The following is a 26,023-nucleotide window of genomic DNA, read 5'->3' as shown; positions in this document are numbered from 1 at the left end:
CATCAATAAACAAATTATCATATAAAATTAGTCTAATTGTACATACATCACGAACTAAAGTATTTATGGCGAGTATATACCTTTCAATCAGATACATCCATCGATAGTTGACAAGTCTGGCTAGAAGTTCCTAATCCGGCAAGTGAATCATCACGTGGATCATGCTTGTGAAGAAAGCTGGAGGAAATATTTGTTCAAACTTGCATGGCACTTCAATAATATCATCGCACAACTGTTTAACATCGGACTTCCACAAAGTTTTTGCAATTAATTGAGAAAAATATCTGCCAACAACATAATCGGCTTCACCACATCTTCGGGCAAGAGGTGTCGAATTCCCACTGGGAAAAGGCGTTGAAGTATAACATGACAATCATGACTCTTGAGGCCAAAAAATTTGCCTCCATCCACGTTTGCGTAACGGCCGATGTTTGAAGCATACCCATATGGAAACTTTACAGAAGATAGAAACTACAAAAGTTCTTTCCTCTTTCCCGTTTTCATCGAAAACGATGCCAGTTTCTTTCTGGCTATGTCTTCGTCCCTCGTCATCCATAAACCTGGCCTAATGCCCATTTTTCCAAATCGATCCGAGCTTTTATTGTATCCTTTGTTTTTCCCTCGATGTCTAGTATAGTTCTGACTAATGTATTGAACTCCCCTAAAAATACTATTCACGAGGGTTTGTAAGGTTCTAAAAATTCTAACGACAATGTACCCATCCTTAAGGCGTAAAGGATGTGTGGTCACGAGCGTTTGAATATTTTTTTCACATTTTTCTGACTTGTAAATTAATTATTATAATTTTTTTAATGTGTTTCGTATTTTTAAATTACTTTAATATTTTTATTTTTTAATATTTTAATCTCACTTCTAAGAGGATAAAACATTTATGAGTATTACCGTATGAGACAAAGTAAAAAAAAAAAAAAATTGTTAGGTCGTTAACCCTAAAATTGAAAGTTATACTAATACTATACTTATTGATTTGAATTTTAGACAATAGGTCAAGTAAAATTTATCCCAGTAATGATAATAAGAAACTATCAATGTAAAAAAAAATAAAAAATAAAAAAACATAATTTTTTTAAAACTTATATAGAATAATAATACAATAATACATTATTCAATATATATCCTATGACCGTTGTATTTTATAGTAGGTTTTTTTAGTAGTTTAACTTTAAAATCATCAAAATAATTTTTTTCTTAATGGGTCGAAACAAGTTATCCACGTATTACCTGCGTGTAAATCCATTAAGTTCTTAAGAGATGATCTGGTAACGACCCGATTAGTTTTCATGCTATGTTAATAGGTCGTGTAAAAAATTCTCAGATCTAGGATTAAAACCACTTAAACTTATTACAACAAAATCCTAAAAATAGGGAAAATAAAAGATACCAAGTTCACTACATATGGTTAGTAACTTAAGGCATAGTTGGAATGTTACTCGTCTCGTCAAATTTCACTTCAACAAATAATCAAATGGAAAAAAATCATCTTAAATTACTAAACATGTAGTATAGCACATTGCCACATAAATATTACTTCAAAACATAAAAATACATTTGTCTTTCAAGTACTACATAGTGTCTAGACTTGGAAAACAGGTTGTCTTTGTGTTGTTTATGTGTTCATACCCGTTATCTTAATGGGTGACCTAATAACGACCTGACACGTTAATGGGTTGACCCGAAACCTGTTACATTTGCATTTTTTTGTGTTAGATTAACATATTGTGTAAGAAATTGCAGGCATATTAGAGCTTGCCATATAGGGCATTTTGGATAGGCAACTTTTAGTCTCTCTTGGAATCTCAGCTGAGTCTAGCTCCTTCTATAGTCTCTGTTCTTTGACATCCCCTCCATGTTCTTGGGTCAAAGTGAATACTGATGGCTTTACTAAAGGTAACCCGGGTCATGCAGCTTGTGGTGAGGTTTTTCAAGCTTCTGCGGGTTATTTTCTTGGTGGTTTCTCCCTAAGCTTGGGGCATCGTACTTCTTTTTATGCGGAGTTCCATGCTGTTATCCTGTTGTGAAGTTGGATCACGCGCGGGGCTAGCAATATTTATGTCTTGAAAGTGACTCTTCTAGCGTGATATCTTGTTTTGCTTCTAGATTTTTCTCTCCTCATTGGTTGCTCCAGACATGTTGAAAAAAATTGTATTTTCCAATTGCAGAACATGGTAATCAGTTGTTCTCATACATTTCGAGAAGGGAATACATTTGCTGACAAATTAGCCAATTTCGGGCTTTTCTCGTCTTTACTTGTTTGACAGCATGCTCCATCTATAGAGATTCTTCCTCTTCCACACTCAGATTTCTTGGGCATGCTAGCGTACAGATTTGTCTTCTCTTCTTAATGTGTGATTTTCTTTTTTACCTAATCTTGTCTTGTAGGTTCTTGCCTTTTAGGTTTATAGAGGGGTTTGGGCCTATATCCACCTAATCTTTTTCTTGTATTTTCTTTTTGAAGAGGGGTAAGTCTATGTCCCCCCTCCTTTTACTTGTATTTGTATTTCATTTTGCTTGCTCTATGAGGGGAAAAATTTATGTTCTCCTGATTAGGTGTAACTTCTTTTTTCATATTAATAAATTTCTCTCGTACTGTTGAGGTTTTCCTCAAACAAATAATAATAAAATAAAATAAAATAAAAAGTGAGTTTCACACATCCTTTTTAACTTCTCACATACCCCTCTTTATTTACGGTTTTCAAATTAAATAATTTAAAAAGAATCAACAACTAAAATTAAACAAGGGTATGTAAAAGACTAAAAAGAGCATGTGAAAAACCTTTTTAAAACTCATTTTCTCTACATTATCGAGTTATTTCATCTCATTTTTCTTTTTCTTATTTAGAGCAGTTCCACTGGGGAACAAATAGGCCAGCACCCAGCCATTCCACTCCAGCTCAGCAGATAGGCTGGCAACCAGCCCAAGCCAGGCAAGAGATCGGCCCAGAATCAACAGACCCAACAACCGGGTCATTTGACATTAGGTTTGCGTCATACGTCAAAGCCTCCTGTGACCTATCGAAAGGGACTGAGGCGGAGGAAGACGTTTGCAAAAGACAGAGAAGAAGAGGGCGTGGGCATTAGCGGAGATAAGGCGTTGAGCCGGATCGAAGGGCTTCGAGAGCCAGCCATCGTTGACGGCTCAGCGTCGCTTGGGTGGTTCGTCGAAACTAGCTGATCGTACGATGTCCCTTGGTATGCTTGCTTCTGCTTCTCTTCCCGCACGGTCGACGCCATGAGAGAGAAGAAAGAGAAAGAGCGCTAGGGTCCTGTAAATTGTGGGGGGTTAGAGAGAAAAGAGCAAATGCAAAGAAATTAAGAAAGTAGACAATTAATAATATTTTTTTATAAAGTTAGAAATTAAAAATAAAATTATTATTTTTTATTATTTTGTAATTAAAAAAATAATATTTTAATAAAATTGACTAGGCTATTTTTTGCTAAGAGTGGAGATGCATTTGGTCTATTACTGTTCATTGGAGTCTATTACTGTTCACTGAGTGGATAAATGCGCTGAGTGCTGTTGCATTTGTGTAAGGGGTGGAATTGCTCTCAGATCTATCAATTATGCATGTCAGCTTCAAGGACCCCAAAAAGTAGCATCCCCACCCCACAGAGAAGTCCTGGGTCGGGGATTAAGTCAAGTTTAAAATGGGATGTTGTCATGTTAATTGAAACGCGTCAAGTCCCAAATCACATATTGAAGATATTTGTGATGTTAAAATGCAGCACACTTGCATCAAAATGTTGACACATAGAAGCTATTGTACCGGCGTAAATGGGGTTGGACTAATTGCACCATCGCAATCTACTAGTCATGAATTGTATTCTTTTCAAGTTTTCATGATGAAAATCCGACTATAAATACTTAATTAGGCCAAATTCAAATATACATAAAAAGAACTATTTATCTTGTTCCACCATTCGGTTTGATTTATCATTAATTAAATGAGATATTGGGAAGCAGGAATATTTTTTGGCATCGCATAAGACCTTTTAAAATTGAATAAAAGGAAAGAAAATGAAACTTTAGGGCCAATTGCTTTGGCATGTAATGGAAACTGGTAAGTGCCATTTTCATGAGAGTGGTCCAGAGCAACCTTGATTAGTAAAAATGAAACTTTAGGGCCAATTGCTTCGGCGTGTGTATATCGGCCTAAAGTCCAAGCCCGATAAAGAAGCCTTCAAGTGAGCAGAGGGCCCAGGCCCTTGCTTATGAAAGGAATTTGCCTGAAATCATTCTATTTATAAATCTAATTATTGAACTGATCAAATTTAAAGAAGTTGACATTTTCATGAATTAATAATAACATATCAATGAAACTGAAAATTGATTATTTTCATCAACTAGGATTGTCAAATTAATCATTTAAGCCGATTTTTCAATTACTTTTCACAGTTCACTCTTAGAGCTAATACTAATCCTATATATGTAAACAATAATGTTAGTTAAATCATGATGTTGTAAGTGATGTGTGCATGCTAGGTTGGGCACCACATCATGTAGAAACATATAAACTTCTCTAGTTATAGTTAAAAACCGAAACTATCGACCATGGACTCGGGAAGCAGGCTATATTGTGCCGCACGTTGTGATCTGCTACTTTATGAAAAATCAAACAGTTATTGACAAAACCGAGGTACACAAGCATTGTTAATAATGTAATATTGCATTTTTATTCATGTAATCTGCAAGTACATGAAAATCACAATGCTTAATATTGGTGGTGAATAGCAGAAATGGTCCCGCCGCGAGCCCTTCTGTTAGAGCCACCACCCTGCCGTTGCCGTTAGCTACGGTTGAATATCATCTGTACTATATTCTCCAGACTGCCTTGAGACGTCAAAAGTGTTTACAAGAGCAAGCATCATTATTTGCAGACATCATTGCTGTCTTTGGCTTGGAGGAGGATTCTCTCCCCTCCTAATCTCTCTCCCTCGTACTTGAACGATTACGGTTAAGTCACGTCAACATCTTTTATTGATTTTTTTTATAGAGACAATAAAATAAAAAACAAAGTGTGAGAGAATGGGAGGGAAGGGGAGAGAATGTGATGAGAATAGAAGGAGAGAGAATCCTACTCAGGTTTTTGGCAAACGACAGATGATGATGACGACCAGAGACTGCAAGTCTGCGAGAGCAGCAGCATAATAATATGACAAAGGACGGACACTAACTGAATCACTGATGCACTATACCTGTAAACCCTTATCATACTTGTTTTAGTAAACCGTATGCTTAGAGGTTTATCTATATTCGTTGTGCTTTTCACACACATGTGAACAATCTCACGAAACAGCCCACATCTCTAGCTACATATTACTTTTATTTGGTGGTTAATGTATTACACGCATAACTTGACGATGTTGGTTTGTATTTTGTTTGGTTTTTCCCCTTGATAATTTTCTCAGGCAGCGTATCATTTTGTAAGACGCAGATTTAGTTCCTGATGACTATGTTTTAGTTATCGAAGATTCTTACTATTCATTAAAATTTGAGGAAAGCCTTTTTCGTTTTTCTATCATTCCTTATATCTGTCTTGATCAAAAGATGTTTATAATTCATATGTGAATCACACAATATCTTTTAACTGGTAATGTTGTTTTTATGACTAATTATTATGTAGTTATTAACTTATTCTGAGTTAAAGTGTACTTTTGTTGTGGATCTTCATTTGGTCGTTTTGTTGGTGCAGCTGGGATAAACTCTCTGAAATCTTGGCTGTACGGATGGTTATTGTTTTTAGATTGTCATACTTTAATTTGGATGGAAACTAGTATGCAGCTGGAAACTACAAAACTTCCAATTCCCAAACAGCGCATGTGACAGGATTGGATTGCTTGTTGAGCTCTACTTTTGGAGAAGGAAGAAGAATGTATGAAATTAATTCCGGAATAAGTTCAATGAGGCAACGCTGTACAACGTTACCGTAACGAAGATGCCAGTAGGATTTGAATCAGTTCCAGTTTTAAGGCACTGCAATAGAATCGCCTGATGTAAGACTACTATATAAGGGTAAGTGCATAATCTGAATTTATTTTCCATTTTTCCTAGCATGAGGTGCGAGACATATTTTTCGTAGTGTTATGAGCGTATACAATTATACATATACAATTACGGTACATTTATATATGCAAGCACGGTTCATCCTGAAATACAGAAAGATTGGGGACTACGACATGCCCAAGTGTGATGATGACTTCATTGCCTCGTGCTGCAGGATGATCATAGATGTGTTGTAAACTAGACCAAAAACCAATCAAGCAATAAACAAAACACAACGATTTCAAAGTTCATCCAATATAGGAGTAGCCCTCTAACAATGGAAGCTTTATTGATTACCAACAAATAAAAGAGAACTCACAAACACAAAGTGTTCTCAAGTATACAAACTTATGCCTCTCAAAAACTCTCCTACACAAAACTCTATTCCACATCCATCTATTTATACTAATAGATGTCATAGGTTTACACAAAGTCCCTAGAATATAGGAAACCAAATCCTATACTAAAACCAAATCCCAAACCAACTAGGAAATACAAATCCAAATATCTTGCATCCAATATATCATAATCCTTGTTTGATTGTTATTTTAGTTTAGGCAAGTTGATTTAATGCCATATCCAACAATCTCCACCTTGGCATGAAATCCATAACGAGGCATCAAACAACTTCCATTGCTCCACCATATCGCAAGATCAATCTTGCTTCAACTGCACCAAATCCAAGCAGTGCTCGAACTTAGTTGTATTAACCACCTTTGTCAACATGTCAACGGGATTATCTTCTGTAGCAACCTTTTTTAGAGGAATATCACCTTCAGCTATCACTTCTCTCATAAAATGATATTGTACAACAACGTGCTTAGTCCTAGCGTGATGTACCTGATATCTGGCCAAGTAAATGGCACTTTAGCTATCACAATATACATCCAACTTGTATTGTTCTACACCTAAATCTCCTAACAACCCCAGAGTCCACATTGATTCTTTGATAGCTTCAGTGATCGCCATGTATTATGCTTCTGTGGTTAATAGTGCCACCATTGGTTGTAATATTGATCTCTAGCATATAGGACCTTTTGCCATAGTAAACACATACCCAGTCGTCGATCTTCTCTTGTATAAGTCTCCAGCAAAGTCTGAGTCTACATATCAAATTGAGAACTTATCAATTCCTTCATCACATCTTTCAAAACAAATACCTTTGTCCCTCGTACCATGTAAATACCTTTAGTATCCACTTAACAGCATTCTAACGCTCGCTTCCAAGATTATGCATGAATCTACAAACAATTCTAGTTGCATGTGGTTATATCAGGATGAGTACACACCATAGCATACATTAATCCTTCAACCAAATTACTATATGGAATACCATTCATCTTCATCTTTTCTTCATCAATTTTGGGACATTGTAGACCGCTTAACTTGAAGTGAGCACCTAATGGAGTTTCTACAGGTTTAGTGTCTTTTGTTATTCCAAACATTTGTAACAACTTCTCATGATATTGCTTTTGAGACAAACACACCAAACCTTTTTATCTATCCCTTGTGATCTCTATTCCCAATATTTTCTTGGCTTCACCAAGATCCTTCATTTCAAACTCCCTTCTCATTTTCTCCTTCAACTTTTCTATCTCTGAAATATTGCTTGAGGCTATGACCATGTCGTCCACATAGATCAACAAGTGCACAAACGAACCATCTTTCAACTTCTTATGATAAACATAGTGATCATAGTGACTTTTTGTATAGTCTTGACCCTTCATAAACTTGTCAAATCTTAAATACTACTGCATAGGCAACTGCTTCAAGCCATAAAGAGATTTTCTAAGCTTACAAACCAATCTTTCTTTGCCCTTCATTTGATAACCCTCGGGTTGTCTCACATAAAGCTCTTCATCCAAATTACCATGAAGGAATGTAGTCTTCATGTGTAACTATACCAATTCAAGGTTGAATCGTGCAACTAGGGCAAGCAATATTCAAATGAAGGAGTGCTTAACCACAGGAGAAAAAATCTCATTGTAATTTATTCCCTCATCTGAGCATATCTTATAGCTACTAGCCTAGCTTTAAATCTTACCAATCTCTTATCATCCACTCCATCCTTCTTTGCATAAACCCATTTGCAGCCAATTGCTCTCCTTCTTCTAGGCAGCTCTACCAATTCTCATGTCTTATTCTTTTGAAGGGAAAACATCTCATCGTCCATTGCATCATGCCATTTACTCTCTTCTTCACTATTTACTGCTTCTTCAAAATTAGTTGGAATTTCAGCCTTAATTATTGGCAATGCATATACCATGTAGGCCATGCAATCTTTATATATCGCAGGTAAGGATATGTCTCATTTTCCCTTCCTTTTGGATATGCAATCATCTTGTATCTTTAGTTCTTCTGGTGGTATTTCTTCTTCGTGATCACTCTCTTCATGTTCAAGTTGAACACCTTGTCTTTCTTCTTCCACAACTTCCTTACTTAGATGTGAATTCACAATTACTTGTTCCCCAAGCTCCACCATCTAAACATTTTCCTTCAATTTCATATGACTTTCATTGAATGTCACATCTCGATTTACTATAATCTTGTTCAACTCGGGACACTAAAGTCTGAAGCCTTTCACACCACTATTGAATCCCATAAAGACAGCTTTCTTGCCTCATGGATCCAGTTTGTTTTCGTTCACATGAAAGTAGGCATTGCATCCGAACACTCGTAGCTTATCGTAGTCCTGAACTGGTTATCTAGACCACACTTTAATGGGTGTTCCACCCTCCAATGCTGTTGATGGTAGTCGATTAAGCACATGAGATGCATAGCTCAAAGCTTCTGCTTAAAATCTCGTTGGTAGCTTAGTTTGAGATTGCATGCAACGAACTTTCTTGAGCAAGGTCCTATTCAAAATCTCTGCAATCCCATTCTGCTGTGGAGTATGTCTAACACTAAAATGCCGAGTAATCCCTTTCTTTTTACACACTTTTAAGAAAGGATCAGAGGTATATTCCCCTTCATTATCACTTCTGAGTATCTTAACCTTATTTCCAGTCTTGTTCTTTACCATGTTCTTCCATTCCAGGAAGATGTCAAGAACCTCGTCCTTTCGTTTCATCATATATATCCATGATCTGCGAAAGTAGTCATCAATAAAAGATACAAACCATCTTTTTCACCTAAAGAAGCATTCTTTGCAAGCCCCCAAATATCAGAGTGAACATAGTCCAAAATCCCTTTTGTTTGATTAATAGCTAAGCCAAATTTCACCTTTGTTTGTTTGCCAAGAACACAATGCTCATAGAACTCTATCTTTCCAGCTTTTACTTCTTTTAAACACCCTTGCTTAATCAATCCTTGTAATGTTTTTTTCTCCTACATGTCCCAACCTCATGTGCCATAATGGAGACAAGTCACTTTTATCACTTTGCATTTCATCAACTACCATAGCCACTCTGTTTTCCAAAGTTTTTCCTTGTAGCATATAAAGTAAGCTATTCCGAGACCCTTTCATTATTACAAGTGCTCCTTTAGCAACTTTGAGCACGTTGTTATCGGAGTAAAACTTGTAGCCTTATGACTCGAGAGTGCCTAGTGAGATCAAATTTTTCTTCATATTTGGGACATACCTTACACCATGCAATTCTCAAATCACACCATCATGATGCTTGATCCTGATGCTTCCACTTCGTTGAGTTGTACATAGGTTATCATCTCCCATATACACTGTTCCATTCATAACTTTGAAGCTTGAAAACCAATGCCTTTGAGAAGTCATGTGATGGGTATAACCTATTTCGAGCATCCATTCTTTCATATAATTCACAATGCTTGATGCAGTTAGGGCATAGACAAATTCCTCATCCTTGACTTCAACCATATTTGCTTCTGAGTCATCCTTCTTCTTTATAATCTTTTCTCTGATTTTAGGGCAGTCCTTCTTCCAATGTCCTTTTTCATGACAAAAAGCACACTCATCTTTGTCCAAGAACTTCATATTCTTTGAGACTCCTTTAGTACGAGACCTACTATTTTTCCTGTACGAACCTTTCTTTTCTTTCAATCTCCCTTTCACCCTCAAAGCTTCAGAGTTATTCCTTTCTTGCCTGTCAAGGTGTCTCACCTCATGATTCATAACAATTAAGATTTCATCATACTTAATTGTCTTCCTGCCATAAATCCAAGTAGTCACAAAAGGGTCATACAATTTAGGCAATGAGTTCATCAAGATCAAGGCCTTGTCTTCATCTTTGATTATCTCTTCAAGATTTGTCAGTTCAGCTAGAAGCTTGTTAAACTCTTCTAGATTGCCAATCATCTTCGTGCCCTTTTTGTACTAGAACCTGTACAACTTGCTCTTGAGATGCAGTCAATTCTTTGCACTTTTCTTTATATATTTTGTCTCCAATGCAACCCACAATTCCTTGGCAGAAGTTATGTTCATCACATCATACTTATGTCGCTTTCCCAAGTATAGTCAAATTGTAGAACATGCATGAGCATTCAATCTTTCCCATTCTTCTTTTTTCATCAAAAACGGCATGTCTCCTAACTCACCAACCAAACCTTGTTGTATCAGGACATCTCGAACCTCACACTGCCGCATAGCAAAGTTGTTCATTCTATCAAATTTCTCAATTTCAAACCTAGCACTATGAACCGTCATATTGGTTCCGTTAGTGCTAGACTTTTCTTCAACATCATCACCACTGGTAGAATCACCAGTCTTCGTCATTGCTTGATAATCACAACCCACGTAAGAACCTAAGCTCTTGATACCACTTGTTATAAACTAAACCAAAAACCAATCAAGCAATAAACAAAACACAACGATTTCAGAGTTCCTCCAATATAGGAGTACCTCTCTAACAACAGAAGCTTTATTGATTACCAACAAATACAAGAGAACTCACAAACACAAAGTGTTCTCAAGTATACAAACTTATGCCTCTCAAAAACTCTCACACACAAAACTCTATCCCACATCCATCTATTTATACTAATAGATGTCATAGGTTTACACAAAGTCCCTAGAATATAGGACACCAAATCCTATACTAAAATCAAATCCCAAACCAACTAGGAAACACAAATCCAAATATTTTGCGTCCAAGACATCCTAATCCTTGTTTGATTGTTGTTTTAGTTTAGGCATGTTGATTTAATGTCAAATCCAACAAGATGTCCTACGGATACTTCTCCTAGTGAAATTGTCCAAAGTTTGTGGAATCGATCAAGAGTATCAAACCTTTTGAATCCTAGACAGCAAATGATGAGGCATTAAATTGTCTCCTTATGGAAGGACTTATGCAATGGCACAAGCGCGTAGTTCAAGTTCAAGTGACTACCAGTACTGCATTGAGAAATGTGTCCAAATCCTTGAGAGCATTTAGGGGTTGGAGTTGCTTGAAAATTTGAAGTTATTTCAGAATTTTGAAGAAAGGATGCTTGCAGTTTTGTGTATATGCTAATTTTCCTGCTTTCAATTGTATACTATTTTCTGGTCTTGACAACTAATTCATATAATGACAAAATAGAAGAGACAGATAAGCAAGTAGATTTTGCAAATGAAGAATCTGAAAAACAAGTTCTTTATGCTTCAGATTATATGTTGTTGTTGCCTCTGTTGATTATTATGATAAATGAGGACTTAAGAATTGATAGGAGCTTCATATGCGATGAGTGCGATTTCTGGATGTGAAAATTGTGAAAATGGATTAATGTATGGGTGTGCATTGATGTACTTTACGATTGAATTTGTATGGTTAAATTTTGACAGTTTTAAACCGTTTAATTACTGCATTTTATACACCAATTTTGGCTTGCAATACTTGTAGATGAGCATATATCTATTTCGGATCAAACCAATGTATTCCTCTCAAAATTAGTGCTCTGGGTTGCCTTTTATTATAGTAGTTATAATAGTATTTGTCTCGCATGAGAATCAGTTTTTTTTTTTTTTTATTATTATGACATAATGTTCCATGAGATTCACAAAAATTGACGAACACTTGAGTTTGTGTATATCCAATCCAATATATGCATTTTCTTTCGAGTGATGAATAATTATTAAATTCAAGTCATTTGCTTGGTGAAAACAACACTAAGGGCACGTTTACGTACCCTTAATCGGAATCAATTTATGGAATTGGATTCCGATTGTGGGATACACCTTTGTTTACGTAATCTTGGGGAATCAAAATACATGTGGGGTCCACACCAATTTAGGAATCTCATTCCTTATTTTGGAGGAATTGGACTACCTACATGAGGGAGGTATTTCAATTCCTGAACACCTGAGGAATCCGGAATGGATTTTTTTTCTACCAATTATGCCCTCACTTGTTTCTGATTATCCCAACATTGCCCTTCATTTAACACTCATCCAACGCTGCTCATTCTCCATCTTTGTCAACACCACACCCTCCGCTGCACAAGGCCGCATCACATACCTAGCCTAATCTTCATTCGTTTCACCGAATCGCTGGGCTCTTACATGAATCCGACTGTTGCACTCTTAACCTACGTAGTGGACTAGGATCGAGATAGTGACGAGACCGCTCCGCGCTGGACCATAAATGGCCTAGCTATGGGACAATGGCTATGTATGCGTAAGAGGGTGGAAGATAGAGACAGGGCAAGGAAAGGAAAAAGTGGGTGGAGGGCGGTTCAACTGAACCTTCCGGATGAAAGGGAGGCGTGGGAAAGATGGAGAGGGTATGGATGGAAATAACCATCTTTTAATACATAAATAAAACCTATATATATTTATATATATTTTATATATAGATAAATTTTAATATATAAATTTAATTTAATTAATTAGTATGAAAATAATTTATTTATGTAAGGGTAATTTAGTAATCAACCTAGTTTTAATTCCAATTGAAGTGAATTAGTAAACAACTTATAGTTATATGGACTCAACATCATCTCTACTCCGATTTCAGACAGTTTTAGTAAATAACTTCAACAGGAATCTGATTCTGATTCCACCTCATTTCAATCCCTCCTCAATCCAATTCCTTCTCAATTCAATTATTCTCAATCTGATTACATATTAGTAAACATGCAAAGAACTATATTCTAAACCTAAAAGATAAATGATGGTAATCTATGAATTGGTGGTGATTTTTTTTTTAATACAAGAATTGGGAAAATTCTTTCATGCTACATAGCATTAAATGTGACAAGTATTATAGACTGGTTTAAATTATTACTTTCATTGAGGTCTTGCTAATAATAGGTAATCCAATACTCATACTATTTAATGTTACATGGTAAGAAAATAGAACCTCAAGAATTAATTCTAATAGTCATTTTATTTGTTATTTTAAAAGGTTTTTTAATCAAAATGTTCTTTGAGATTGACATAACCCCTCAATTTGGAGCATGAAATTTGAAATCAATAGAATTTGTCCCTAAGTTTGTCCACCATTAATCATTTTAGTCATTCTATGAAAAAATCTCCATTAAATACAGATAAAAACAAAAATACCTCTTTTTTGTCAAATTATTTTGGCTCATTGTTTATTAAATTGAGGTTATTTTGTCCTTTTGGTCATTGTTTAACAGATGTTTTTCACGAAATGATCAAAATAATTTATGGTCAACAAACTCAATGACAAGTTCTATCGATTTTAAATTTCAAAGACCAAAGTGAAAAATTATGTCAATCTCAAAAGTCATTTTGGCTAAAATGCCATTTTTAAAAGAATCAAACTTTAAAGCAATCGTAACACATTACTACTTTCAATTGGCCACTTAAGCTATTTCCAAATACTTGATTAGGACAAATGTATAAGGTATCTTTTTCCTCTATATGATTATTGCAACAAAATAACACGAGTGAGATAATATTAAGGAAAGTATATAATAAAATACATTTGAAATTTGCAGAGTGGCATGCGGGATCAGGCAGCCAACAAATCTAGTGGCAATAGCATCACTTACATCACCTATCAACTATCAAGGACGTCACAGAATTGATCACCTTTTCACCTTGGGATGTTGCAAAGTTCAGAATAAAAACAATGTGATTTAGGTAAAGTAGATGAATTAAATAAAATACAAAAAGTATGTTACCAACCTGTTCCTAATGTGTTACCAGCTTTTGTCTTTTTCCAAATAATTGACCAGAAAGAAAAAGGCAAAGTTTTTGAAAATGCTTCTTTTTTTCTTTTTTATTCGTGGAATAACTCTATTGATATATTTATTTTAGTGAAAACGAGTACTATATTTATTGATACGAAAAAAAATATTTACACATGTAAGGATAAGGTACACAGTAGTGAATCAATTAATTTTTACGATTAATTGGATTTCTTATTTTCTAAGAATTGAAATATAAATTTTAATATGTATTTTTACATGTTTAAGATTTCATGTCTTAAGTAAACACTTATAATAATGTAAGAATTTAATTAACTTCGATACTGTTTTAGTAAAGTTAAAATAAATGAGAACCATGCTACTTTAAATAGTCATTTCATATAAGTACACATGCAATAAAAAAAAGAATAACACTTGGTTACTTAAAGAATGAGCAAAATTCCTACTCAAATTTTTTTATTTTTTATTTATAGATCTTTGTGTTTGTGATCGAAACCTTTCATATTATAAATCACTTTATAAAGATCATGTCTGTGAAAAATCAATTAAAATTAAGGTCATTTAATCATCGAATTGCATAAGAACATATGAACGAAAATGATAAAAGCATTACGAATAGTCTATATATTTGCTACAGTTAATTGACTTAACAACTTTAGTTTTAATTCATTTTTTAGATAATCTTACAAAATAGTTGACCATATTAACAGTTCAAATTATAATTACAAAATTTTAAAAATCTGATATAAATTTTCTAGTAAGAATTTCGACTCATCTTTGAGTAGCTAAACATTACTTACAAGAAAATTGTCAATTCAAAAAGTGTAGAACAAAACGACTGCAAAGAAAAGTAAAGAAACAAAAAAGACAAAGCTGAAGGAGTACTACAGAGTCTGGTCAATGAAACCTCAACCCGACGCAACAAAACACTAGGTTGGCATAAAGGGACCCACACGTCTCAAACACAAGTGGGCCACATCCAACTCAAGGTCCCCCAAATGATGCAAAAATGTATAAATCATCACAGCCTCACTCATCACAGTACCTTAAAATTTGCAGAGAAAAAAACAACCAAAAAAAAATTAGAGAGAGAAATTACTAGGGAGTAATGGAAAAATAAAGAGCAAGGTAGCAGCTGCTGCTGCAATTTTTTTCGATCTTGCATGTTATTCTTTCTATATAATATTTTTTGTACATAAATTCCAGAGGATCACAAAATACAAACAGAGATTAATATTCCATGAACTTAATTAATAAAGCTTAATCAATAACTAATAAGACATTAAAACTAAATTAAAACAACAAAAAGATTTGGAGAGCAATCACCAGTCAGTGTTGTAGTTTTTCCTTTTTATCTCCTTGTCAGTCAAACCTTGTCATACCATTATGGTATGCCTGGTCTTAAATTAATAATTTTATGACCAAAATCAGAGACCCAAAAGCAACGTCTTTTTCCCTAACATTCATCCTTTCCTTTCCATTTGTCTAAAAACTCCTTTACAAAGCTATCTCTGCCTGCAAAGCAACAGCTGCGGCACCTGCATTGAACCCCACCACCACCTGCTGCTGCTGCTCAACCTCCCACCTTGCTTGGGCTATGGCTCCATCATGCACCGGCACATACTCCTACCAAAACACCCCAAAACACAATCAGACACCAAAAGGGTAATTTCATCATCAAGATTCTTTCTGGACAGTTCATTTTTTCCCCATTTTTGAGGTTTGGAAAGAGTCATTGAAAATCTGCAAGTGTTTGATGAAATGGGAAAAAAAATTATGAGACCTCAAGTTTTTGGACAAGTTCTTTGGCACTGGGGGCAGAGACTATGATTTGGCGCTGGGAAGGCTTGATAAAGCCGTCATCCACGGCTTTGTCAATAAAAGTGAGGAGGTAGTTGTAGTATCCATCAACATTCAGCAAACCAACCTGCAAAAAATTGTTTGCAGCAAAACCAAATAATTAATATTTAACAATAATAATGAAGTTTCAAACTTTCAAGGCCAAAGCTCTCTGGTGTGTGTTCTTACTGGTTTGTCATGGATTCCAAGCTGTGCCCAAGTGATCACTTCTAGCAACTCCTCCAAGGTTCCATAGCCACCTGATAGAACGAAAAGTAATGCAAAATAAAATCCATTGATCAATTCGCTTAATTAAATAAAAGGGCAAACTTAGTAAGAGAAAGAGAGATGGGGGACCTGGTAGGGCAATGAAGCAATCAGAATGGCGGGCCATTTCTGCCTTCCTTTGGTGCATGTCGGCTACTGGCCTTAACTCTCCAACTGTTTCACCTGTAATCTGAGGCTCAAAAAACCCAACATGCATACATATTTAGAGAGCTTTTGCCATACTTGAAGCCAAATATAAAGATTAAATTTTGAACCATTACTGCAAAAAAAGAAAACAACTTTGCACAAACTAAAAGAAGATTGAAAAGAATCCAAATGAGAGAGATAAGATTTTGCACCTCTTTACACATTAGAGTTCTTGGCATGATCCTGTCCAAATGTGAACCAAGAACATAAAAAATTAGGCAAATGCACAAGGAAAAATGATTAAATTTCGAAGAAATAGAAAACATTTGAGAAACCCAAGAAAAGGTGAAAATCTAGAGATGTGATTGTACCCAAGAACATTCCCTCCACCATGATAAACAGCCTGGGAAACCAGACCCATCAGCCCAATGCTCCCTCCTCCATATACAAGGTCAAGCTTCCTTGAAACCTTCAAAAAAAGAAAGGAAAAAAAAATTCAGAACCAAAAAATAGGCCTACCCAATTAATAAAATTGAAAAACAAACCAAATATAAGTGATTAAAATGGAAAATAGAGCAACCCAAATGATAAAATTATAAATTTTGGAGTTTGGAGGGAAAATGAAGAAGAAAAGTACAATCTCTTCAGCTAGTTCAATGGCAGCATCTTTGTAGCAGTTCCTCTTCCCAGTACTGCTGCCACAGAACACACAAACCCTCTTGAATCTTGATCTCAAAACCTTCTCTTCCATCTCCAAACTCCACAAAATTTTACTGGTTTTTAGCTTTTGGGTTAAAAGTTTGCCAAAAGTGAGTAATAAATATGGAGGGATTGCAGAAGACCTAGTAAGATGGAAACAGCCAATATATAGAGATGAGATTTTCGATTTGCAATAACACCAAAATGGTAGGTCATATATTATTATATAAGTGAAAATAAGGTTTTATTTTTTTTATTTATTTATTTTTTTCTTCATGTATTCCTTCAATTATATAATAACACATACTTATATACCTATATTTCAGGTAAGGATCATTTCCCGATTCTTTTTCTAGGAATCCAGAAATCAATTAATCTAATCAGTTCATCGTATATTATACAGTTAGAAATCATTTTAAATTTTAAATTTAAATTTAAATAGTACATAATAAAAACTGATTATACGATTTACGATGAACGAACACAATTAATTAATCTTTTGAATCTCTACGAAAAGAATCTGAAAAAGATCATATTTTTCGTACTTCGAGCACACTAAAAATCTTTGTTATATGCTCCAGGACTAAGATTGAAGGACCCCAAAAGAAATTGAATTGAATATTTTTAAAATATTTTTTTTTTAACATTGAAAAAACTGTTAGACTCCACACAAATATACAGGACTACAGGACTAAGATTGAAGGATCCCCAAAAGAAATTGAATTGAATATTTTTTAACATTGAAAACCTGTTAGACAGAAAGGAAGGAAAAGGGAATACTGTGGCTCTGTTGTGTCAAATGGATAGAGACGAAGTAAGACAAGTGGCAAGGCAAAAAAGACAGAGGGAAGTCTGTACAGTTCAGACCCTACCCTAATCCACGAAGACACGTGGCGTAAATCATGGTTAAGGCTTGGTGGTTTCGTGTCTCGGCTGGTAATTTGCACCCTTTTATGTATTTGTAGCCCGTTCGATTATTCTTCTATTTCTCAGAAAAAATTATTCTTCTATTTAAACTATAACACATAGATTTATTTTATTTAAATTATGAATGTTGTTATTTAAACACATTTTGTTATATAAATAGCATTTTTTTTAGAGCACATAAATAGATATGTAAATATCATTGTATAAACTATGACACGTAAATTTTATTTTTATTAATTTATCTAAAATATTCATAATTATTATAACGTTCAATATTACAGTACCAGACTTATATTTGCATACTTATCACAAAAATCCTTAGTGGTGTAGATTTAGTCCCCTCCTCTTCTCTCCATTCTGTCTGAATTGTTCTTAGTGCACGCACGCAATCATAAGTTGGTGCGTATTTACACGCATCAAATCAAGATTAATAGGTCGTCTAAAATATTATCCTGGTTTCTTGGCAAGATTCAGCTTAAGCTATCGGGGGTAGGCCAATGAATTAAATAAAAGCATGAGTGGCTAATTAACAAAAATTGGACATGTATACACTGATGGAATTGGTTTTAATAATCTGATTTTTAAGAGCAAGTGGAATCTATAGTTGGATGCTCATTGACCAAAAGAAATAGTTGGATATCCAAAAGAAGATATTTATATTAGGTAAATATTAGAAAGATTGTATTTTTTGTACTATACTAATGTTTTTTATTTTTTTGGATCATATACTAATGTATTATTTAATATGACAAGTAAGGCGATATGTCATATTAATAAACAAGTTTATCTTATTAAATAATACAAGTTTATCTTATTAAATAATAGCTATTTAATTGTTTATAACATCTCTAATATTAGATAGCCAGAAGCACACTTTGGTGTCTCAAGGCTTCACAAAAAAAAAAAAAAATTGGATTGAAAAGCCCCTAAAACAAAAAAAAATTAGAACTACCGAATTTGATACATGAAAACACGCAAGGGCAATTTTGTAAAAAAACATAAATAGTACGAAAATATATTTGCCTTGAAATTTTTTTTTTTCACCAAGACATCATTGAACTTTCTTTTATTGCCATAACAAAGGAAAAATGGTTATGATTGAATTATAAAACAACTAACTAAATACTCAAATTAATATTTGTTAAAAAAAACATACTCAAATTAATAAAAGAAAGGAGGAGTTTCTAACGCTTGAAAATAGTATTTATTATTGTAGGCCTATTTAACTGGAGAGTTGTAGATAGGGGTGTGGCAAACTGTAGAGAGAATTGGGTGAATTCTGAGATGTGTTTTGTCACCCCATTGTGTCTTTATTTATAGTAGTAGAGAAGGTAAATTCTTATCCTTTTTATATTACAAAACAATCAAGAAATTATCCAAGAGATATGGTAGAATCTCAATATAATATACTAGGATTTACATAATCTTTTTTTATTTATTTACATTCTACGTGTTCTATCAAATATTTCTATTTTTCCTTTGAATTACTTGTATAAATATCCTATGAATTTTATTTTGCTATTCCTAACCTAAGCAGGACTCCAACACTCCTTTTGAGTGTGCAAATACTCAAGTAAATGGACAGGTCTTCAACGATGAAGTAAGTTCAACTGATGGTGTCGTCGGTACAATGGGAGAAAACTCATAGTCCAAGGAGAAACGTGAGAATTCCGCATTAAGTCAAAACTATACGCCTTCTTGACGAAAGTAGGAAAGCTCACAAAGGTATGATCAACCTAGAATGGGTGTCTTGTTAAAACCTAGTTAGGTAGCAAAAAACCAATGGGAAAGATGCTCATAATTGTAGGGAAAATAGTACATTAAGATTAAGTGAGTATATTTTTGGATACTCTCCTTGAGTTTGACAAAACTTCTAACTGAGAACTACAAGCAGTTACGCATACAAATTCATCGGACAAGTTTCTGGAAGGTATGCTTCTGCAATAACATCGTAAAAAGGTCAACAAGGTTGTCTAAGATTGAAATGTTGAACTTCAATCTCCTGATGCTTTGCTAATATGATGTAAACATAATATGATTAAAGTTGACTTGGGTCGATACATGCGACATAGTCTTCATGGATCGTCGTTGGACTCAATGATGGATGAAACAACCACAGGTACTTCGAATATGCTCAACAAGAGCTTGCAACCATGTCTCACATGCGATGTAATGAAGTGCGGTGAGTCTTAGAACGATTTCAAGATTTCGTAATTAAGGTCTATATCGTGGACCTCCAAGATATCGCAATATCCTCAATAGTAAAGACATACCCATTTAAGAACACGCCTTGCATGGGTTTGGCAAGTAACTTACATTAGCATAACAAACACGACAAGCATCCTTTCGAAGGTTAGGGGGTGGATCCACTCGGGATGCGTAAGGATAAGCCCAAATCCGTAGTAACTTCAGGGTAATGGGAAAACATCTTTAATGCCAATTCAGTGGCTACGTCTAGGCGCAGTGCTGCATCTTTACCAATAGATCAACAATGAAGGAGATGTCTTGTCTAATGCATTGAGCTAAGTACAACAAAACACAAAGTTGACCTCATATATGAAACTTTGGGTTCCATAACCTCTTCAAGGGTCTCATTTGCATATAATATATGGATGACCACGAATATACTCAAAAGAAAACACTTACAGGGTATAGTTCGACTGGTAAACCAAAATATTGTTAGAACAATGCTTGAACTTCAGATGAAGGCATAAACGAGTTTCCTCAAGATCCTTCATCTCAAATTTCATCTTTAGGTGCGAAGCAGTTTTCTTAAGCTATTCTGGAGTCTTAGTGAGATTCATGTCATTAACATAAACTGCAACTCTAGTAATTCAAAATATAAAATTTTAATTAAACACAATAGCATTTATTCATATCTCTGACTGATCAAATAATGGCTTAGACGGGTATACCATATCTACCCAAATTGCTTCAATCCGTAAAGTGAACGTCTCATTTGAATTGAGAGAATGTTTTGTGGTCTAGAACTATTTGAACCAGTCTATGTAATTCTTTGGGAGCTTACATGTAAATCTCCGTATCAGTATCTTTATGGAGAAACACTAAACATATTCAAATTGTTGTGGCTAATCACGAGGTGTTTGAGAAAAATGTTGCGCCACAGAGCGTGCACTATATTGCAATATTTTATTCATCTCATTATGCTTCCTTTCCCACTAGTAACACTATAAGGCTACCTTGAGTGGTGTAGGAACGATAGGTCCAAATGCACTTTGGTAAGGAATAAAACCTGGATTATGGTTTTAGTTGTCGAATCAATTCTACGTTGTCACTAATTAATAGAACACGATTCAATATCATCGTTTTTTATTTATGATGGTAGCTACCATATAATTGGAACATCATCGATGATAAACTCATTTCAATTCCATATCTTATACTGAATCAAGAACTTCATGTCTTGGGAGTGATCCAGATTAATCTCATGAGATGAAATTGATTTAGACAACGATCGAGTAGAGATTCATTGTGTGTTTTGTTCTTCTTCTTCTTACAGGGGAAATGAATCTTAGGAACCAAGTGATCTGTCACGCTTTAGGTCAAAGGCAGATTGATTGGCTATCCACTTGTGTACTAGGTCGTCCAGTTGGAGTAGCAAAACCTTTTTTTAGGGGCGTCACACCCTTAAAAAATGTTAACTCGACGCCTATATGTATGTCTATCATTGCAGGCATGTTTGCAGTTGGTATTTGATCTCAAGGCCTTAGCTAGATAAGAGGAGTACGTCTGGAGCAACATTTTGAAAGTTAGAATACATTGCACTTGCTTATCATGCTTGAGAGGTATGGGGATCGAGACGAGACATAGTAGGCAAAGTCCATGAAATTTTGCGTCGATTTCAAGAATGTTTACATTCTTATCTCTCGTTATCGGCGAAAAGACTGTCTCATTGAAGTAACAATCCCCAAATGAGAGGTAAAGAGACTTTTTGCAAAGGCTCTAAAGAGCTATTGCAAAGGAGAATCGCAATCACCAAAGATTCATATCCTTCTTGGAGAACCCATATTGGTATGTTCCAGTTGTGCAACTTGGCATAAAAATGCATACTTAAAACGCGTAAGTACAAAGTGTCAGGTCCGTACTCAGTGACCAACTGTAATGCCAAAATATGTTGGGTGGCAATGGGCCTCAGGATGGACCAACATAGCTGCATATAGGATTGCATAGCCCTAGGCAGAAATTGAAAGCTTGGTGCATTCACCAAGGTCTGGGTGACAATTTAATTTGTGCGTTATGATCACTGCAAAGTTGTTTTAGGGTGAACGTGGGAAATATGATGTTCAATTACGACCCAAAAGACATGGAATACTTATTGAAAAACTTTCAATTTAAACTCTCCGACATTATCCAGTTTTCCAGACTTTATTAGATAATTAGGGTAATGAGCCCTTAAAATTGGTCAGGAGGTTGGCAGCAATGTGTTGGACAATTATGTGACCAGTTTATCCATTCATCAACAAAATCATAAGTATTTACATGGTCTGCATTTTGGTTGGATCAGCCTATACTTATTCCCATGAATTCAATATGAAAAGATGGTCATGTAGTCTCTTTGCCAAGGATGATGTAGAAATCCAATTTCCCTAACAAGCAGGCTTGACATATTGTGTTGCTAGGTACAAATTCTTACTTCGGGTAAGGAGATGCTTCATGGCATCATTGTGTGACCTATATGTCCCAAATAGTCGTGCCAAAGCGTAGAGAAACTTGGATGGATCTGAGGTATGTTTTCTCACCTCATTGGGTGAATTCTGAGTGTGTTTTCTCACCTCATTGTGTCTTTATTTAAAGTAGTATGAAAGGTAAATTCTTTACCCTTTGGGTATTACAATACAATCAAGAAACTATCTAAGAGATATGGTAGAACCCAATAAAGTTTACTAGGATTTACACAATCACATCCTAACCTAATTAGAACTGCAACATTTATATACTTTTCCTAAGATCACTCTTAATACACCAAATCTAAAAGATTAAACTTAAAATCAAATACCCAAAAAAGAAAGGGGGTTGTTAAGAGCACTTCTATGGACTCCTCCCTAGTTTCATTCAATTCACGAAGGGAACTAAAAATTTAGAGAAAAAGTATCACTAGAGAAAAAGTCATAAAAAGGACTTTCGTAGTAGCAAATATTTTTGTGATGACGTAGTTTATGCTATGCTTAGTTTTCCCTTTTTAGTATCCAAACACCTCTATTTTTTCTCATCTCTCAGTCCAATCCTTCCCTAAAAAACGTTTTCACTAAATTTTTTTCATTTTTCTCTTACTGTACTTGTATCCTTGATTTGATGGATTTTTTTTTTTTTTTAATTTGCCCATTTATTTTTTGTCTACTTTGTCTGATGATGATTCTTAGTTGTTATTACGAGAATTTTTTTCATTGTTATGCGTAGTTGGATAATTGGAGATTAACTTTTCCAGTTTTCCCCAGACCCTCACTATCTTTTACAAATTCTTCATGGCTATTGCAGTGGGCCCAATTGCGGCGGGGCTTCAATTCGTGGTTATAGTTATGATTTAAGGTTATGAATTTATTTAAGTTTCCGTTGTTTTTGGGCTATGTGGGTTCGGATGTGAATTCCACAAGATTTTGATGTTATGTGTTTTTCTGTTTGATCGGATTTTGTTTGCTTTAATTTATTCCTTTGAATTTGTTGCTATTACATGTATCAATTTGTTCTTTCTTATAAAATTCTCTTCTTATCTTCCCTAGTTCTGCTATTGGTCTTGTTTTCTTTCCCTAAAAAAAAAAGAAAAAAAAAAGAAAAAAAAGAATGAATGCCTAGGGTCATTTTGTGGGATCTAACAATAATTAGCAAGAAAAAGTAGAGATTTTATAATTTTTTGCCACTTTATTCCCATCAATGATTTATTGTCTGTTTTAATCCTTGTACAGAGTTATTATTTGGTCCTTTTACCAATCTACAAAATCAATTGGACTATCAGTTGTCTTGACTTTCGACTTTCCTCCTATAATTAAAGTTTCTTTCCAGTCCATTCTTTGTTCCGGGATTGTTGTAGTTGTCGTTAGTGTTTTCAAATGTGGTTGAGTTTATTGTCTTCAAGTCCTAATAATTGTCTTTGGTCGTCATTAGCACCTTTGGTGAATGGATTATGTGATGCGTACATTATCCGAACATAGAAATATACACGGATTGTATGAGTGCTATAAAGGGTGAGATATTTTAGATTGTCTAAAACACTAATTCAGACATTAATTTTATCATCCATGTATATTAACTCATAGTACACCACGTGATACGCATTCTCAACCGTATAAATATTTCTCCTATAAAAATATGTGCATATATCTCTCACTACATGCAGTTGGGAGATATGTGTCCCTGAGCTCTTAGGAGATCCTTGTTCCTCTTTTGACAAACTTACAATTCAATGTCTCCCTGCTCCAGCCATCTTAATATTATATTGATGTGGCATTGTCAATTAACAAAGTTGTTAAATAACCACGTTCCCTACCGTAATAAACGAAAAGACCCATACAGTAAAGCAGCCTACCTTTTTCACCAGCTGTGATTGAAACCAAAACTCCAATTCCGTATGAGGTTAAAAATCAAGCTACTGCATGTTTTTGGAGAAGTTCAAATGTTATACGTTATTAAATTTCCTGCATGACAATTAACATCAGTATTTACGGTACATCATGTTTAAGATAAATGGTAAGCCGCCTATAAAAAGAAGTGCACGCATTTAGTTCACATTTTATCACATCATTTTCCACTTACAATATTAGATTCAAATTCCATTATTAATAAGTTGCATATACACAAAGAGAAATGTCAGGAAGATTATCTTTTTAAACAACGTACTGTAGCAATAAGTAAGATTTCATAATTTAAAGAAGGGATAATGCTATTCATACATTTATTTTTACATCTCACATATCCTTTGTTAATTTTTTCATTTGATATTATTCAATTCATTTGATCCGATGATTAAAAATTGAAAGAGTGTGTGGAAAGTAAAAAAAGTGTGTGGATATCACCACCCTTAAAGAAGGGTAATGCTTGAGATGTCATCTACTTGAATCATATTTTATGGACACGTGATGTTGCGTTGATGGTTGAATTCTTTTTTTTTTTTTTTTTTTTTTAAATCATTAAGAAAGAGGCCAATCATGATGTGGTTTTAAAAAGGTTCATTTTTGCTCACTACCCTTAAGTGGTGGTAATGCTTACTACCCTTAAATTTAAAATTTGTGTTTATCTACTATACATATTTCGAAATTTAAATTCGTCTAATAACAGTAAATATGATGGTGAGCATTGTCATCCCTTGAGAGTGGTGAGCAAAAATATTCCCTTAATAAATGCTTTCTCTAGAATTACTCGTACACATAATATTTGGGGGAAAATGCTAAGGAGACTGTCTCAAAAGTGAGACTTTCTACCACCTCATGTTTTTAGCACAACGTTTTATAATGTTGACATGAAAATTAATATGAAACTGTAGGATGACATAAAATTCATGAAAAATTTCACTTTGAAAGAATTCTATTAGCATTTCTCATATGTGGGTGGTTTAGGATTGTAATACAATTATACATACATAGATCAACACTAATTGTATGGCAATCAATTTTACTTGGGAAGTAGCCTCCATTTTGTGTTTTGTAATTGAAATGATTTTCCCTATAAGTTAAGCCTCATGCGACAATTTGACGCCGGATATTGGGTTGAGAGGAAGTGGATTAATTGTACGTGCAATATAAGAGCACAAGCTGTGCTTACTATGATTAATGATGATTATTAATCATAGGAACAGTCAGAAATGTAGTAACAGTCAGAAATGCATTAATTGATGAATATTAATACAATGTCACTGGCAATGTAGTAACAATCAGAAATATCTCACACGAGTGGATCCAAGGTCGAAATAATCCTTAGACTAGAGTGACTCTAGAATCTAGTGCATATTTTTAATAAACAAACACTCGGTGGTAAATTTTTAAGAAGTTCTCTCCACTTAATGAATAG

At 34.6% G+C, this 26,023-nt stretch overlaps 1 protein-coding gene across 1 annotated transcript; it reads right to left on the bottom strand.

The window, feature by feature from the left end:
* Positions 1-15,242: 15,242 nt before the first annotated feature.
* LOC103933583 (cytokinin riboside 5'-monophosphate phosphoribohydrolase LOG5) lies at positions 15,243-17,233 on the bottom strand. Its single transcript, XM_009343276.3, has 7 exons — positions 17,016-17,233; positions 16,750-16,847; positions 16,591-16,621; positions 16,322-16,421; positions 16,154-16,224; positions 15,909-16,052; positions 15,243-15,751 (listed from the first exon to the last, which is right to left on the bottom strand). Exons 1-7 carry the CDS (start codon positions 17,127-17,129, stop codon positions 15,623-15,625), a joined length of 687 nt encoding a protein of 228 aa, XP_009341551.2. The 5' UTR covers positions 17,130-17,233; the 3' UTR covers positions 15,243-15,622.
* Between the last annotated feature and the right edge of the window lie 8,790 nt (positions 17,234-26,023).

Source organism: the organism of the source record quoted next, unplaced genomic scaffold, assembly GCF_019419815.1.
Source record: "Pyrus x bretschneideri cultivar Hongxiangsu unplaced genomic scaffold, Pyrus_bretschneideri_v1 Contig10, whole genome shotgun sequence".
In the NCBI taxonomy this organism is placed as follows: domain Eukaryota; kingdom Viridiplantae; phylum Streptophyta; class Magnoliopsida; order Rosales; family Rosaceae; genus Pyrus; species Pyrus x bretschneideri.
Note: the sequence above shows the minus strand (reverse complement) of the source record. Positions and strands in the feature narration are given on the sequence as shown.